The sequence below is a fragment of the Condylura cristata genome, unplaced genomic scaffold (genome assembly GCF_000260355.1).
Source record: "Condylura cristata isolate star-nosed mole 26May11 unplaced genomic scaffold, ConCri1.0 scaffold00044, whole genome shotgun sequence".
Lineage (NCBI taxonomy): Eukaryota > Metazoa > Chordata > Mammalia > Eulipotyphla > Talpidae > Condylura > Condylura cristata.
This window is the reverse complement of record NW_004567145.1, coordinates 1,222,373-1,235,813: the sequence shown is the minus strand read 5'-3', so window position 1 is coordinate 1,235,813 and position 13,441 is coordinate 1,222,373. Positions and strand designations below refer to the sequence as shown.

The window sequence follows — 13,441 nt, the reverse complement described above, 5'->3', positions numbered from 1 at the left end:
TGAATTCTATTGGAAATAGGAGGACGTAATGACAGACACAGAATTTTTTTTTTAAATAAGAGGGGGATATTATGATTAACATCTTGCCCAAATTACCTATAATTCAATATTCTACATGCTCAGCACATATTCAATAATTACAAAGTATGTAATCAAAGCTGACTCAAAAATAAATAGAAAAACTGAAAAATGGCATCATCATTGAAGATGATGTGCCAATAGTTAAATTCATACAACAGAAATATCTAATTCTACTAACAGTAAATTCTATCAAACTTTCAAGGAATATATCAGTCCAATCATAACATGGTGTTTACCAACACATTTTTTTTATTATTAAAAAAAGCTGAAAGGTTATAGCTAATAGTCTATGGGAAGAGAAATGTGAATTTCATTTACAAGAGCCAGTTTTAACCCCATTCTTTCTTTGTGTTCCCCTCCCTTTAAGGTTAGTCTCAGATATCTTCCAGTATGGAGAACAACCATCAAATTCTCCCATTGGTTCCTCATTTAATACCAATGATATATAAAAGTGCACCACAATGACTATACATTCACACAATCAATGATACCCACCAAGAATTGGAAGAGCCATAAGTCATAAGCAGCACACATTATAATGCTTACTACTGCTCACTGGCATGGTCTGTCTTTCAACCCTTTGAAAAAAATAACACCTCAATTGCCTTTCATAAATAAACCCAATTCTTTTGCCCCTCTCTTCATTGGTAAGTCATATCTTGGCCTCCTTATTTTATGCATGCTGGCTTTCAAAAGCAGGGACTCTCATTTTATATTTGACTTCAAATCTTAGCTACAATCACATTGACATTTTTTCTCTAGTCTATTTGACACATACTGTGTTGAGATGATGTCTAGGCTGCCAGATAAGGCAGAGAAGCAATTGCAAGACCCTCCAGTTCCAGTCCAATGGAGAATTTGGAACTGAGCTGTCAGTAACAATGCAACAATGATCACCCTTCATGGTCTTTGGGACAAGTAGGTGGGAAAGACACAGCTCTGAGGACAGCGTGCCTAGTGCCAGGCACAGCTCCTCACTCCTCTCAGCATGTCCTCTCAGTGTGCACTAGTGTCACCTTCCAGGGCCAGGCATCGTGCCAATTGGGGAAGGACAGAAAGATAAACTCTAGCCTAGTAATTGTCTCCTCCAACGTCAATGCACTAGCTCCAGACACAACTGGGCGTCACATAACTCAGTTCAATTCTGACACTCCCAGAGTCAGCACAGACCTCACACACTAAGGGCCTCAGTCCTACAGACTGGCCACTCATCTGCACCAGTCAAAAGTAGTGGGCCCCAGGTTGGGCCCACTACTTTTATCCAACTTGGCCACAAGCACAAAAGTCCCTACACGCACCCTCCCTCCCCCCGTTCTTTCAGGTTTGACAATTCACTAGGACAACTCAGAGAACTCAGGAAGCACTTCACTTACATTTACTTGTTTATAATAAAGGGTGTTAACAAACAGTCAAATGGCAGAGATGTGTATGGCAATGTGTGGGCCTTGGTGGGGTATACAGAGCTCTCCAGTCCTTTGGGGTTGTGTCACGATGTGTTCACAACCCAGAAGCTCTCTGAACTCTGCAATTTAGGGGGGTTATGGCAATTTTATCCCATAGGTATAACTGATAAAATCATTGGTCTTTGGTAATTAACTCAATCTCCAACTGTTTCTTTTTCCTAGAGTTTGGGGGCTGAGGGGTGGCACTGAGAATGAAAAACAAAATTATCAATATAGGGAAACAAAACAAAAGATCAATTAAAGGAGACAAATCTTGAAGGCAAACTATAGATCTGAGGCATACAGCAGTGGTGAGGGGAGGAGAGGGATCAAAACATGGGGAGAAAAAAGCACAAGGGACTCTGGTAACTGTTCATAGGGTGTGTGGTGGTGGGAGATTAATGGGAGAGAAATCAGTTACTGTATAAAAATGAACAATGATGTAAGAAAAATTTTAAATTTAATAAAAAATAATTAAAAAGAACAAAAACAAAACTTCTACCATTCTAGTTAAGACTTTCTTGGGCTTTCTTGGCTCTCACCTCCCTCTTGATGGTATCTGAGGCCAGCGCCTGTCATGTCATCAATAGATGCGAGGCACACACATCATGACACCCAAAGGTTTAAGAGCCATAAGCCAGGAAGCTAAGACAATGGCCAGCTATTTATCTTTATTACACTTCCAATATCTGAAGGTCTACAGGTGACTGAGATGCTACAGTGAGGTGGGGAGTGGTCTATCTGTGCAGACTAAGGCTCACGGAGAAGTCCTGGAATTAGTGTGCTGAGCTGAGAAAAGATGAAGAGGGAATAGAGGCAACATAGGTGGTAATGTCCATCCCAGGCATATCCTTATTGAGCTTCATTCTCTCTCTAAATCCAGGGTGAGAAAGAGAACAGACCTAACTGGAGCCTTCAAACTAGACCCTCTCTACCTGAAGCATAGTCATCAGGATTCAGGTAAGCTGCTGGCCTTGTTTTCTGTAGTCTCTGTCCAGTTTTGTTGTCATCAGAGCTACACCAAAGTGCCAGGGAGCCAGAAAGGATTGTTCTGTCCCCAAAGATCTCCCTAGGATGGGTGGGTGCAAGGCCTTGGACTTGTTGGTGCTCCCATTCCAGAACAGCAGGGGAGAAGATTGGCATATGGCTATCAATCCCGACAGATACCTCAACAGAGAAAGCAAGATCAGGACTGTCTGGTGTCTCTCTGAAGAGTTTGTTTCCACATATTATCGATTCCACTGAGGACAGGAGGGTGGAGAGGTGGGGGTTGACAGGGGGAAGATTGCTGAGTGGGGGATGGAAAGCAATGGGATGAAGCTTCAGTTCAGACACCTGCAAAGTCTGGTTGGTAAGCAATGGGCAAGTAACCTGAGAGCAGCTACGAAGATCTCCAGAGACATTTCTCAAGTGGGTAATCAGGGATTCTTCATGCATCTCAGTTCTTCCAAACCAAACTAGTGCATTCGAGTCCAACTTTCCTGTGAAATTCCCCAGTGCCTACTTCTTCCCAGTTAAGATAGTACAGATTCCTTTGAAAGAAAGAAAGAAAGAAAGAAAGAAAGAAAGAAAGAAAGAAAGAAAGAAAGAAAGAAAGAAAGAAAGAAAGAAAGAAAGAAAAAAGCTATTAAGAAAAAATACATGCTGTCGAATTGAGGTCCTGATAAATAGAACACATAAGGCACCCCCCAATGTTTGGGGAAGACTTGGCATGTAAGTTGGAGGTACAGGTGTGGAAAAAGACAACATGGAGAATAGAAAAGAGGGATTTATTGAAATGCTTTGCTGAGAGGAGAAGACAGGGAAGGCTATCTTCACAGAGAGGGTCCCGGCATATTTGCACTCCAAGTATCGTTGATTGGTTAGGGTGACTACATTTGGGTATATCCTGACTGCTGATCTGAATTAGCAAAACAGATCATCAGCCCAGTTCCCATGGAAGTCCAGTCCACTCCCTCTGTGCATTCAAGTCTCCCAAACCTGCTTGCTGGGCAAGGAGTAGAGGGTTAGTTTTAAAATTTAGCAGTGAACTTCTATGTTTATTGCATTACTATTTACAATAGCCAATATATGGAAACCACCCAAATGCCTAAAATCAGATGACTGGATCAAGAAAAGGTAGTATATATACACAATGGAATAGTATTCAGCAATCAAAAAAGAAACTCATTCCATTCACAGCAACATGGATGGAGCTGGCAGAGATTATGCTCAGTGAAATAAGGCAGAAGGAAAAAAATATATTAGATGGCTTCACTTATAGGAGGACCATAGGGAAACAAATAAGGGGCAGGGAAAATAATTATAATAAAAAGTAAATTTAACAAGCAAGTCTAAATCAGAGACAGTCTACAGGGGAAGGGGAAGGAGAGGGGTCAAAACAGGAGAGGGAAGAGCACAAGGGATTATGTGCTCTGTGATGGTTCATGGGTGAACTGGTGGTGGGAATTTCATGGGGACTACACCTGAGAGGAAAAAGCAAACATTGTATAAAAATGAACAATGAAGTATATAGAAAAAAAATAGCACTGATACCACCATGAAATCAAGCTTTCTGCTACCACAAAGGTTGGCTCACTTTCATCCACCTGCTGGCTGCCCCTCCCACAATGGGCCTCTAAGAACATGTACCTGAGTCACCTCAAGCCCTCCAGCCACCAGAATTGTGTCCACTCAGCAACCTGAGACACAGCGAAGCCTCTAGAGAAAAAGAGAGCTACGCTGTGAAAGTTTGGCCATCTTCATTTTCTTAGATAGCAATGGATCCTTGGGGACCCTGGAAACCATGGAATGGAGTTATTTGACCCACCCTCTTAATTTGTTCATGTGGAATCAGATCCAGTGGCAAGAAATGTCATTTTGAAGACATTGGCAGGAATGGAAGCAGCAATGACTAAAGTTGGGGTAGAGATATTGTCTCTCCACACCCAGGCACAAGGCAAACATATAGAAACAAGATTCTACTCAATTCCACTCAGAACCTAAAACTGTCTTGACAAATAAGTGTGGTCTAAAATATATGGAAATGCCATAAAACAATGCAAATTTATTAACCCATTGTCAAAGTTCTCATACTTAAAAAAATGTATTTCATGTTTGAGTAATAACAATCTCAGTAATTATAATGAAAGTTAAAGTGTTCCTTTCAACTATTCCCCTACTAGCAAGGGCTTTTTTTTTTTTTTTAAAGATTTATTTATTCGTACAGAACTGGGGTATAGGCCAGAAATGTGGAGGATGAGAGGATTCACCAGAGACAGAGTGGGGAGCAGAACAGGCAGGTCTACGAAGCACACTGCTGAGGGGAGCAGCGGGCGGGCCAGGAGAGGTCTGCCACGCCATGTGGTCACCTCCGGGGCAGGCGGGGATCGAACTCATGCGGAAGTGGCTTAAGCCTCTTTGTACTGTGCTTTAACCCGCTGCGCCACCAGGGAGGGCCTAGCAAGGGCTTTTAAAAAATTAAGTGAAGTGGCTTTGTTTAATATATTAAACTGAGCATATATTTTGCCAATGTCCCATTCCAAAAATCCCATAGAAGTTGTGGCAGAAAGTAATCAATCAATTAACTAATCAATTATATTTTTAAACAGGGGTAAAGGGGTGAGGCGGAAGAGGGGGAGCCAGGGTCCAAAGAGGAAGCAAATAAAATACGCGGCCTCTGTTATAGTAATCAGTGGCAGATAAGAAAATCCATTTAATGTGACACTTTGATTTTTTAAAGTTTTGTAATTTTGACGTGAACTTTAAAAAAAAATCTGAATACATGTGGAAATCTCCTTGTGAACTAAAACCATTATTCATTGTGCTAGCCTCAAATGTATTGGCTCTGTCTTGAAGAGGAGTGACTCATGTAAATTATATTGCTAAATTTCCTTAACCTGGTTACTTTCATTTATTGGAAGGGATTTAGTGGATCTCTAAGGCATCATCTCCAACATAGGTTGTGACTTTTCTCTGGTTCCAGATTTTACCAGTCACGTGCCCTTATTTTAGCTCCCATGGGGCAGTCCGCCCTTGGCAGTTTCACTTCTCAGTGAGTGGCCCCTTTCATAGACTCTGTCAACACCACCTCCTCTTTGGAGTCTAAGCCCTACAGGTTGTAGACATTTCCTGCTTTGGTAGTTTCCAAACTGCCTCCTTATCTCCTGTTTCATGTTGTTCTTTGTCCTTTCCTTCTCTTCTTGATAAGAATGTAGACTCCAGAAGGTACAGCCATTGAGGCATCAAATCTTAGATGGTGGAACAGGGAGACAGAGGACCCTGGTTCTTTATGACATTTCATGTCATAACCTAAAAGGGCTGCAATTTGTGTCTCCTAACTTCTTTTAAATGGAAAGAAAATAAAATCCCACATGGTTAAGCTGTATTAATTACTTGCAACTGAACACATAAATGATAAGCTAGTTTTAGAAGAAGCTAGAAAAGTGTAATTCTTCTGCCTTATCTCATTATTTCTACTTGCTGAATTGGTTGCTTTTTCTTGCTCTGATCCACATGGTAGTTCATATGGCTAACTACAGCTTCTATGCTTTACATTAAATATCAATTGTCCCTGAAGAAAGATTAACCTTCCTCTCTTGGCCTTAAGAATAAAAAAGATAAGAAGAACTCGCTGGTCCAGTTTGGCACAAATGACCACCCCTACACCAATCAACCATAAATAGATGGGCAAAGTTAAATAGGAATGTGCAATCTCCAGCAGGAACCATGTGAATAGAATTTGAGGAGCAGCTGTTTCCACATGAAAGCAACAGACCATTAGATGTCTCCTGCAAAGACTGACCTGGGATGATGGTACCTGAGTTAGAGATAAGGGAGTCATAGGCGTAGTGGGGAAATTCATGTAGTATATACAGTCTTTGTATCTGAAACCTATATGTATTATAGTCCAATGTTACTTCAATAAAAAAAAAAACTTTAAAGAGAGTTTCAAGGAATAATTATGGGAAAATCCACAGGAAAAGGAGAAGTTGAGAGTGACTTTGAGGTTTCTGATATTTTGTTAAAAAAGGAAAAAAGAAAAAAAATGATATTTAAATCAAACTGAATTTTCATAAACAGAAAAAATAGCAAAAGAGTATGTTCAAGAACAATGAAGGAATGCTCAGAGTGGATTTAAGCCAAGGACAAATGAGTAAACTTTATTGGTCCCAAGTTTAAAAAAACAAACAAAAAATCCACACAATTTTATTTTATTCCGCTTTTATAGAAAATCTGTTTCCTATCGAGATATTTGCTGTGGTTATTTGAGACTAAAAAAAAAAATCTGTTTCTGCATATTTCCTTAAAAAATCCATTAATCAACACAAGCAGTGACCTATGTTGTTTTTTCTAAGCAGATCACCAAAAATCAACTTTACAATTTAATAGTTATCCTCTGGGTATATAAAGATATATTTTGTTTGGATGAATTTCATTCTAGGGCCATTAATTCCTCTTCAGTTTGAACTGAAAATATGCTTACAGTGTATTTATGACCCTTCTCATTCAATTAAAAGGTTTTATTATTTAACTACTGAAATAAAATTGCCCACACTACCCATGTGGCCCTGGTGACCTACCCCCACCTCACACCTCATACCTCAAGATGTCTTCTTCTTACATGGTAGTTCAGTCCCCCCAGGTCCCCCTCTTATAAACAGTGGCCTCTCACTAGTGCCTCAGTTGCTCCTTCATAGCGGTAAGTCTAGTGCACAGCCAGGTTGCTCATCAGTTAGCTGTCTGTTTCCTTCTCTCCCATTAGAACCTCTGACCCCTGGAGGTTGACTGGTGCCCCTGAGGGCACAATATGGACAGGTGTGATGACTGTGGTGGCAACATCAGGGACAACAGTGGCAGTGATTGGGGGTCTAACACATCCCTATGCTTGTTTTCTCCTTTTGCATATGTTGTTTCATTGGACTCTTGCCAACATAAATAACCAATGATAGACTTTGAACTAGAACCCAAAATGAAGGAGGAAAAAATTTCTAACAAATTTCTTTCACAAGAAAGAAAAAGTGGCTATACCCAATAGGCTTTTCAGATATGTTTTTTATATAAAAACTGTACATTTAGAAAATGAACAGCAAGTCAGAAAGTTCCCATAACCCCCCATCCAAATGCAAATGTTGTTAATAAGTGGCTGTATTTTGCCAGTCTTCTCTTATACATTGGGTTTATTGTTTTTACTGTATACTACTTACAAACGAGGAAGTGGCTCTTCCCACATGTATATTTCATAGCTGTAGAGACTTTCTAGGCTCATAAGATGTGTCAAGTACTCAGTGTAAGTAAAACCTTCAGTATAGGAAATTGCTGAAGAAGACAACTCTGGGATTCTCTACAATGACAGAAAGCACTGTGCAAGAATGCTCCTAATTGAACCAATTTTCCAGACAGTCCTTCAGAAAGCAGGTTTACTGAGGAGCAGAATCCATCTTTCAGTAATTAGGTGGTTTGGCTATAAGTACTCCTATATGCAAATATTTTTACCTAAACTAATTGTACCATCCACAAGGATTTCCTGTACTGAAGTTTTGTGCTACACTACATGGCCGGCACTAAGTCGCCAGTGGTTACTGAACACTTGAAGAGTAGTTAGTCCAGTTGAAAAAAAATCAATGTCTAATTTTAATTAAATTTAAATAATCACATTTAGCTATTGGTGATCAGAGTAGATGGAAAAGTGTTAGAACCTAAATGGAGGGTCCTGCATTTATCTTCAGTCACAGCATCTCCTAGGTTTTTAACAAATTTTCCTGAGAGTCTCTTTTGGATGCTGCTGTTTTATTTATGTTTGTGTCTATGAATTCCTGTGAGGTCATTTTTAAAGACTCTACTGTTGAATGTTTACCAACTCTATCCCATATGGTGTAAAGAGGAAAACACTGGTTGGGAATTGACACAGGTTGTGGAACCTTGAACTTCCTTCCAGGGTCATTCATGAAAGCAGAAGGTAGAGCCTGCATGTTCTTCCATCTTGGTCATTTTATGATCCTATGTGAGAAAAGACCTGTATCTCCCAACCAGATGAGAGTCAAGGAATTATAACAAGACTTTCAGTATTCTTGAAAAAATAAATAGGCCAATCTGCACATTGGATCAAAGGTGGATGGTAGATTGGCCCATGATGACAAACTACTATGGCCATGCCACAGCTGTTCTTACCCGAGAAATGGAGGTGCGTATGAGTTACAAAGCATCTTGTATGGGCTATATGAGGTGATCAGATGTCCAAAAAATGACTGCAGTTCATGTTTGTAATTCCATCTGATTCCTTGCCCAGAACCACCACATAGAAACCCCCAGCTATGAACTCTTGGCCCAGACTTCTTTCCCCAAATGAGCTGAGACTTACTGTTCTGGGCACAAGGGGAAACTAACTGCAAGTGAGCTATTTTCATAACTTCTGTGAATCTCTTGAATCCAGGATTATGAATTTGACTTAAAGGTTACTCATCAGTCTTCTCCGTGCTAAGATCCAAGAGTACGATGACACACTCTCATCAGAAGTGTGATTTTATATATGTGGATGTTTGTGTGTGAGTGTGTGTGTTCTAAATACTCTTGATGTCACAAATTTACTTTGCTATGCACGACTGAATAATGAAATCTTTATATACTCTGAATGCCAATTTGCTGGATGTTAGGTACGATCTCAGCTATTTGTGCTTATATAAACTGTGGAAAGTGAAATGAATAATATAATTTCATAATCCATCACCTCTCATGTGTGTTCTCGGCACCCTGCTCTCACAGGCCACAGTGGAATCTACCACTTGGGGAGGGGGGAAAAGGCCCCAGCCCCTGGCCTCAATAGTTTAATGTGTGGCTCAGGAGATGATGGGCAGGATGCAAGAAGATGAGGTTTACACATCAGTACAGATGTCTAATGCTTTCTGTGTTCTTTCTCTCTCTTCCAGGACTGATCACTGACTACAGGGTAAGTGGAAGGTTTTTCTGGGGGAATCCCAAGTCTGTGGTAATCCAAAATGCAGATAGCTGGCAGCCCTAACAGCTGGAATGCTAGAAGACATCTTCTAGCGAGTTATAAACTAGCACACTAGATGAGGCAGGGGCAACTCTATTGAAACTTCAACTGCAGTCTAAGTTAAAAAGTGGTCTTACCGTCCTCAAGAAGGGGCAGAAACTTGAGTACTCTGACTCCTTGGGTATCAAAGGTGCCGTCCTTAGGTCACATCCTCTGTCTTTGTGCAGGGAGCTGGCGCCCAGAGGGGTGTGGGAGAATGAAGAGTCAGGGCATAAGAAGTTCTGAGATGACAGGCTCTGTCTGACTGGATACTCAAAGGAACAGCCATCCCAGATCTAAGACATCTCCTCTTCTCCGATGACTGTTTCTGTCCTAAGGGAATCTCCAGCTCCTCTGCTAGCCGTCTGCTGTTCCAGCTTCTTCCTTATAACATTTCTCCTTCTTCAGGATAGGAAGTCCCAGCATTATAAGTGGGCAACATATAAGATACACATGAGATGCACACAGCTTCCTCTGGCCCATCAGCTTCTGTCTCGGTGTGTGTGGAAGCTGCTGCCTTGATATACACCGACATACACCTGGTCTGTGAGGTCCTCTGGGAAAACTACACTCTAGTCTGCTGCCCCCTGGAAATAGCAGGGGTGGCACAGTATATCTCAGGAAATATTTCAGGGTTCATCCAAGAGTGAATGAAAGTATTTTAGGAAGGATCGATTGAAGAGATTTGAGAGATTATTTGGGAGTGTTATGGTCTCATAAAAACTAATGTATATATGTTAGTCCTCAGAATATCACTCCCACAAAATAGTAGGTCATAGATACTCACCAACAGGAATGAAAACGGGGGGTGGTAGAGGCATGGAGGAACCTGGCTCCGAGGCTTGGATGTGGACACTCTTGGGGCTCCAGTCTGGGGTTATGAATGTTGGACCTTCCCTCCCCTCCTCATAGACACAGTGTCACCTTCCTCCTTCAGCCAAGTCCTTCTGCAACCAACCAGATTTGCAATTTTAGGTAGTGGGTAGTAACATTGTGCCCTTTCTGATTGCTACCTCTGGCGCTCCACACCCAGCTCCTTCACCCCTAAGCTATTTGGACAAAGACACTGTGTTCTAGGCCCTTTGGATTGCTTACCAAATTGGGTCAAAATACAGAAAATATGGAAGATTGTTTTTTTTTAAATTTCAAAGGTGGAGGGGAAAATACCTAAAAATCACTCATTTGAACTCCAAAAAGTTCTGAATCCTAACAGTCCTCTACATCAAAATGTGACCTGTGCATGAGATTTTCTCCTGTCATTTAAACATATTGTCAATATTCCATAGACATCAGGGAATAGCTGCTCTGAAGCAGGTGAGGAATTGGGAATAAAGCAGCAAACAAGACAGAGTCTCTTTCCCTTCAAAATACAGTCTTGGATGGGCAGAGGCTGGCTACACTGATGACCTAAGCTCCCATGGGAATAATACGCCCTGTTCTGGCCCAGCCACTGCAGAAGAAGTTGGCAACATTTTAGGGCCACGTTTAAATGAGTACTCAGTTGAACTATGCATTTTTACTTCAACTGTGGAAATCGTGTTTCCCTTTATTCCTTGAAATGTTAGCTTTAAATCCCATTTTGATTTCCACGAGGTCAGCTTGGAGAGGAGTGATTTTGGATGGTGGCATCTGACCGAGCAATGATAGAGAGCCTGGTTTAACTAGTCAGGTGTTAGTTCCTTGGTTGTTTAGTTAGTGTGGTGATACAGATGCCTCTTTTTGATTTTCCAAAAACTCAAGTTAGCTTATTTTACTGAAGATCCCTAACAACTCACAAATTCAAAGACAATAAATAAATTTCTGCCAAATAAAGACAGCTCTGCTCCAGGGGCTGCCTTTGGGCTCTGCCACTCTTGGGCTCTGTGAGTTTGGTTGAGTCCCACAGCCTCTCCCTGCCCACTTCCTCTTCAGTAAAAGGAACCCTGCTTCTAGCAGTTGTCATGAGATAAATTCACAACTCCACCTAGTGCAGCGCCTGGTGGAAACAGAGGACCCTGTGCTGAGGCCTCCCTGTGCAGGCCCACTGCTGCAACTGCAGTTAGGAAATGGTATGCCTTTGGGGAAGCCCCCCCCCCAATGTTATTACCCCCTTGCCCACCCTGCTCAGGCAGCCCTGGGTGAGGGTGCTGCTGCCCCAAAGGAAGCCTGTGTCTCAGCCCTGCTCTGTGCAGAGGGGCCAGGAATAAGAGAGAAAGAGAAAGTCACCCTCTGTGTCTCCTTTATAAGCTCTGAAAGAACTGGGACTATTTAAAAAGTCACAATAATGCCACTATTTTTTTTTTTTTCCTCAAATGGACCCAGTGTCCTTCCCACCTGACACCCTTTGTTTGCATCAGTACATTTATGACCATGGGAGAGGTCCACAGCAGGAGGAGCTCAATTGGCAAATACAGAAAAATCTAGGAAATCAGAGGGAATGCTTATGTGAGGCCCAGCCTATTGTCAGATGTCTTTTCTAGGGAGAGGATGGGCAACTTCCATGGCCATTAATAGGGCAGGAAGAGAAAAGTGCGCAAAAAAATGGTGCCAAGACATCAGCAGAAACGTGCAGTACAGGGTGTGGGTTTCTGCTGCTTCCTCCCTGGAGGCAGAGAAGCCACTGACAGGCCCTTCCCACTCCCCACTCCCGCTGGGCTGTAAGGTCCCCAGGAGCCGGCACATCCTCCCTGTCTGTCACCTTGTATCTGAGTCCAAGTCCGCTGTGGATTCCACAACCCTCCCTGAGTGAGCCCGGTGAAAACCAGTGCGCCCACTCCTGTCTGTTTCTGAGCTTTGCAAAGAAAACCTCTTTCTGTCTACACAGCTTGTGGCGCTGTTGGCTTTGCTACCGCCTGGGTCATGGCAGCTGGAGGGGTGATTGTCAGGAAGCAATGGCTGCCTCCAAGAGAGACAGGCGGGCCCAAAGTCACAAAGGAAAGCTGCTCCAACATTCCTCACACAGGCCTCCTCTGTGTTTTATTTCAGCACTGGCAGTTACCGCTGGGTCGAAGATTTCGTTCCTTGAAGATGTGGTTTGTTTTCAGGATGTATGGAGTCAAGGGCCTGCAGGCCTATATCCGTAAGGTGACTGTTTTTTTGTTGTTTATCTGGGGAGCACCAGAGGCCTCTAGAAGCAAATTAAGATGCTTTGATAAGCAAAAGTAGTCAAAGTAGGCTTGGACCATTGGGAGAGACATGCTTGACTGTGACCCTTTAGATGCTTCCATGGAGAGTGTAAGTTAAGAGCTCTGGGAGATGATGACAGAGTTCACACTGCAGAGCTGATTCTTGAGCCACAACTCACAGAAGCCAGGCCCAGGCAACAGTGGCACTAGTGAGCGTACAACAGGCTTTTCTCCAGCAGAGGAGAATCTCTATGTTGAGTGGTGGTAGGTGTCCTGTGGTTTGATTCTCTGTGGTTTTCAAACAAGTCCCCAACTTTCAGTGTGTGTATTGCTGGTCTCCTGAGGATCCTAGCAGCCTCCGTTTGGACTGGTAAATGCACTAGCCATGATAAGCTTTGACATTTGAGAACTGGGAGCCTCCATCGTGGCTTAGGTGTTAGTCTCGGTGCTGGCAGCACTACGGCCTGAGTTTGATCCCTGGCTCAGGAGTTAACCCACATATGGCATAGCAGACATCTGTCTTGACTGATGGTCCCCTTCTCAGTGTACTTCAGTTCATCTGCCTGTTTTGCCACCTCTCTGTTTCTGGTGAACACGCTCAACACTTGCACTTCTTGCCTAACACCCCAGTTCTTCTACACATTAAAAAAAAGAAAGAAAGAAAGAAAGAGAGAAAGAAAAATTTGAGAAATACCGGTATATCCCAGACCCCATCAACTTGCCCAGGGCCACCCGTTTATCTGCAAAGACCCACTGAAGTCCAATGATAGCTCGCATTCTCTTCCTTCCTCTGAGTGCACAGA

General features: G+C 42.4%; 1 protein-coding gene across 1 annotated transcript in view; it reads left to right on the top strand.

Moving 5' to 3' along the window:
• DDC (dopa decarboxylase (aromatic L-amino acid decarboxylase)) overlaps positions 1–13,441 on the top strand; it is a 62,345-nt gene that overhangs the window by 39,724 nt on the left and 9,180 nt on the right. The window contains exons 9-11 of the mRNA XM_004694503.2: positions 2,407–2,483; positions 9,428–9,447; positions 12,499–12,597. Of these exons, the coding sequence (XP_004694560.1) occupies positions 2,407–2,483; positions 9,428–9,447; positions 12,499–12,597 (196 nt within the window). The remainder of the gene's footprint in view (positions 1–2,406; positions 2,484–9,427; positions 9,448–12,498; positions 12,598–13,441) is intronic.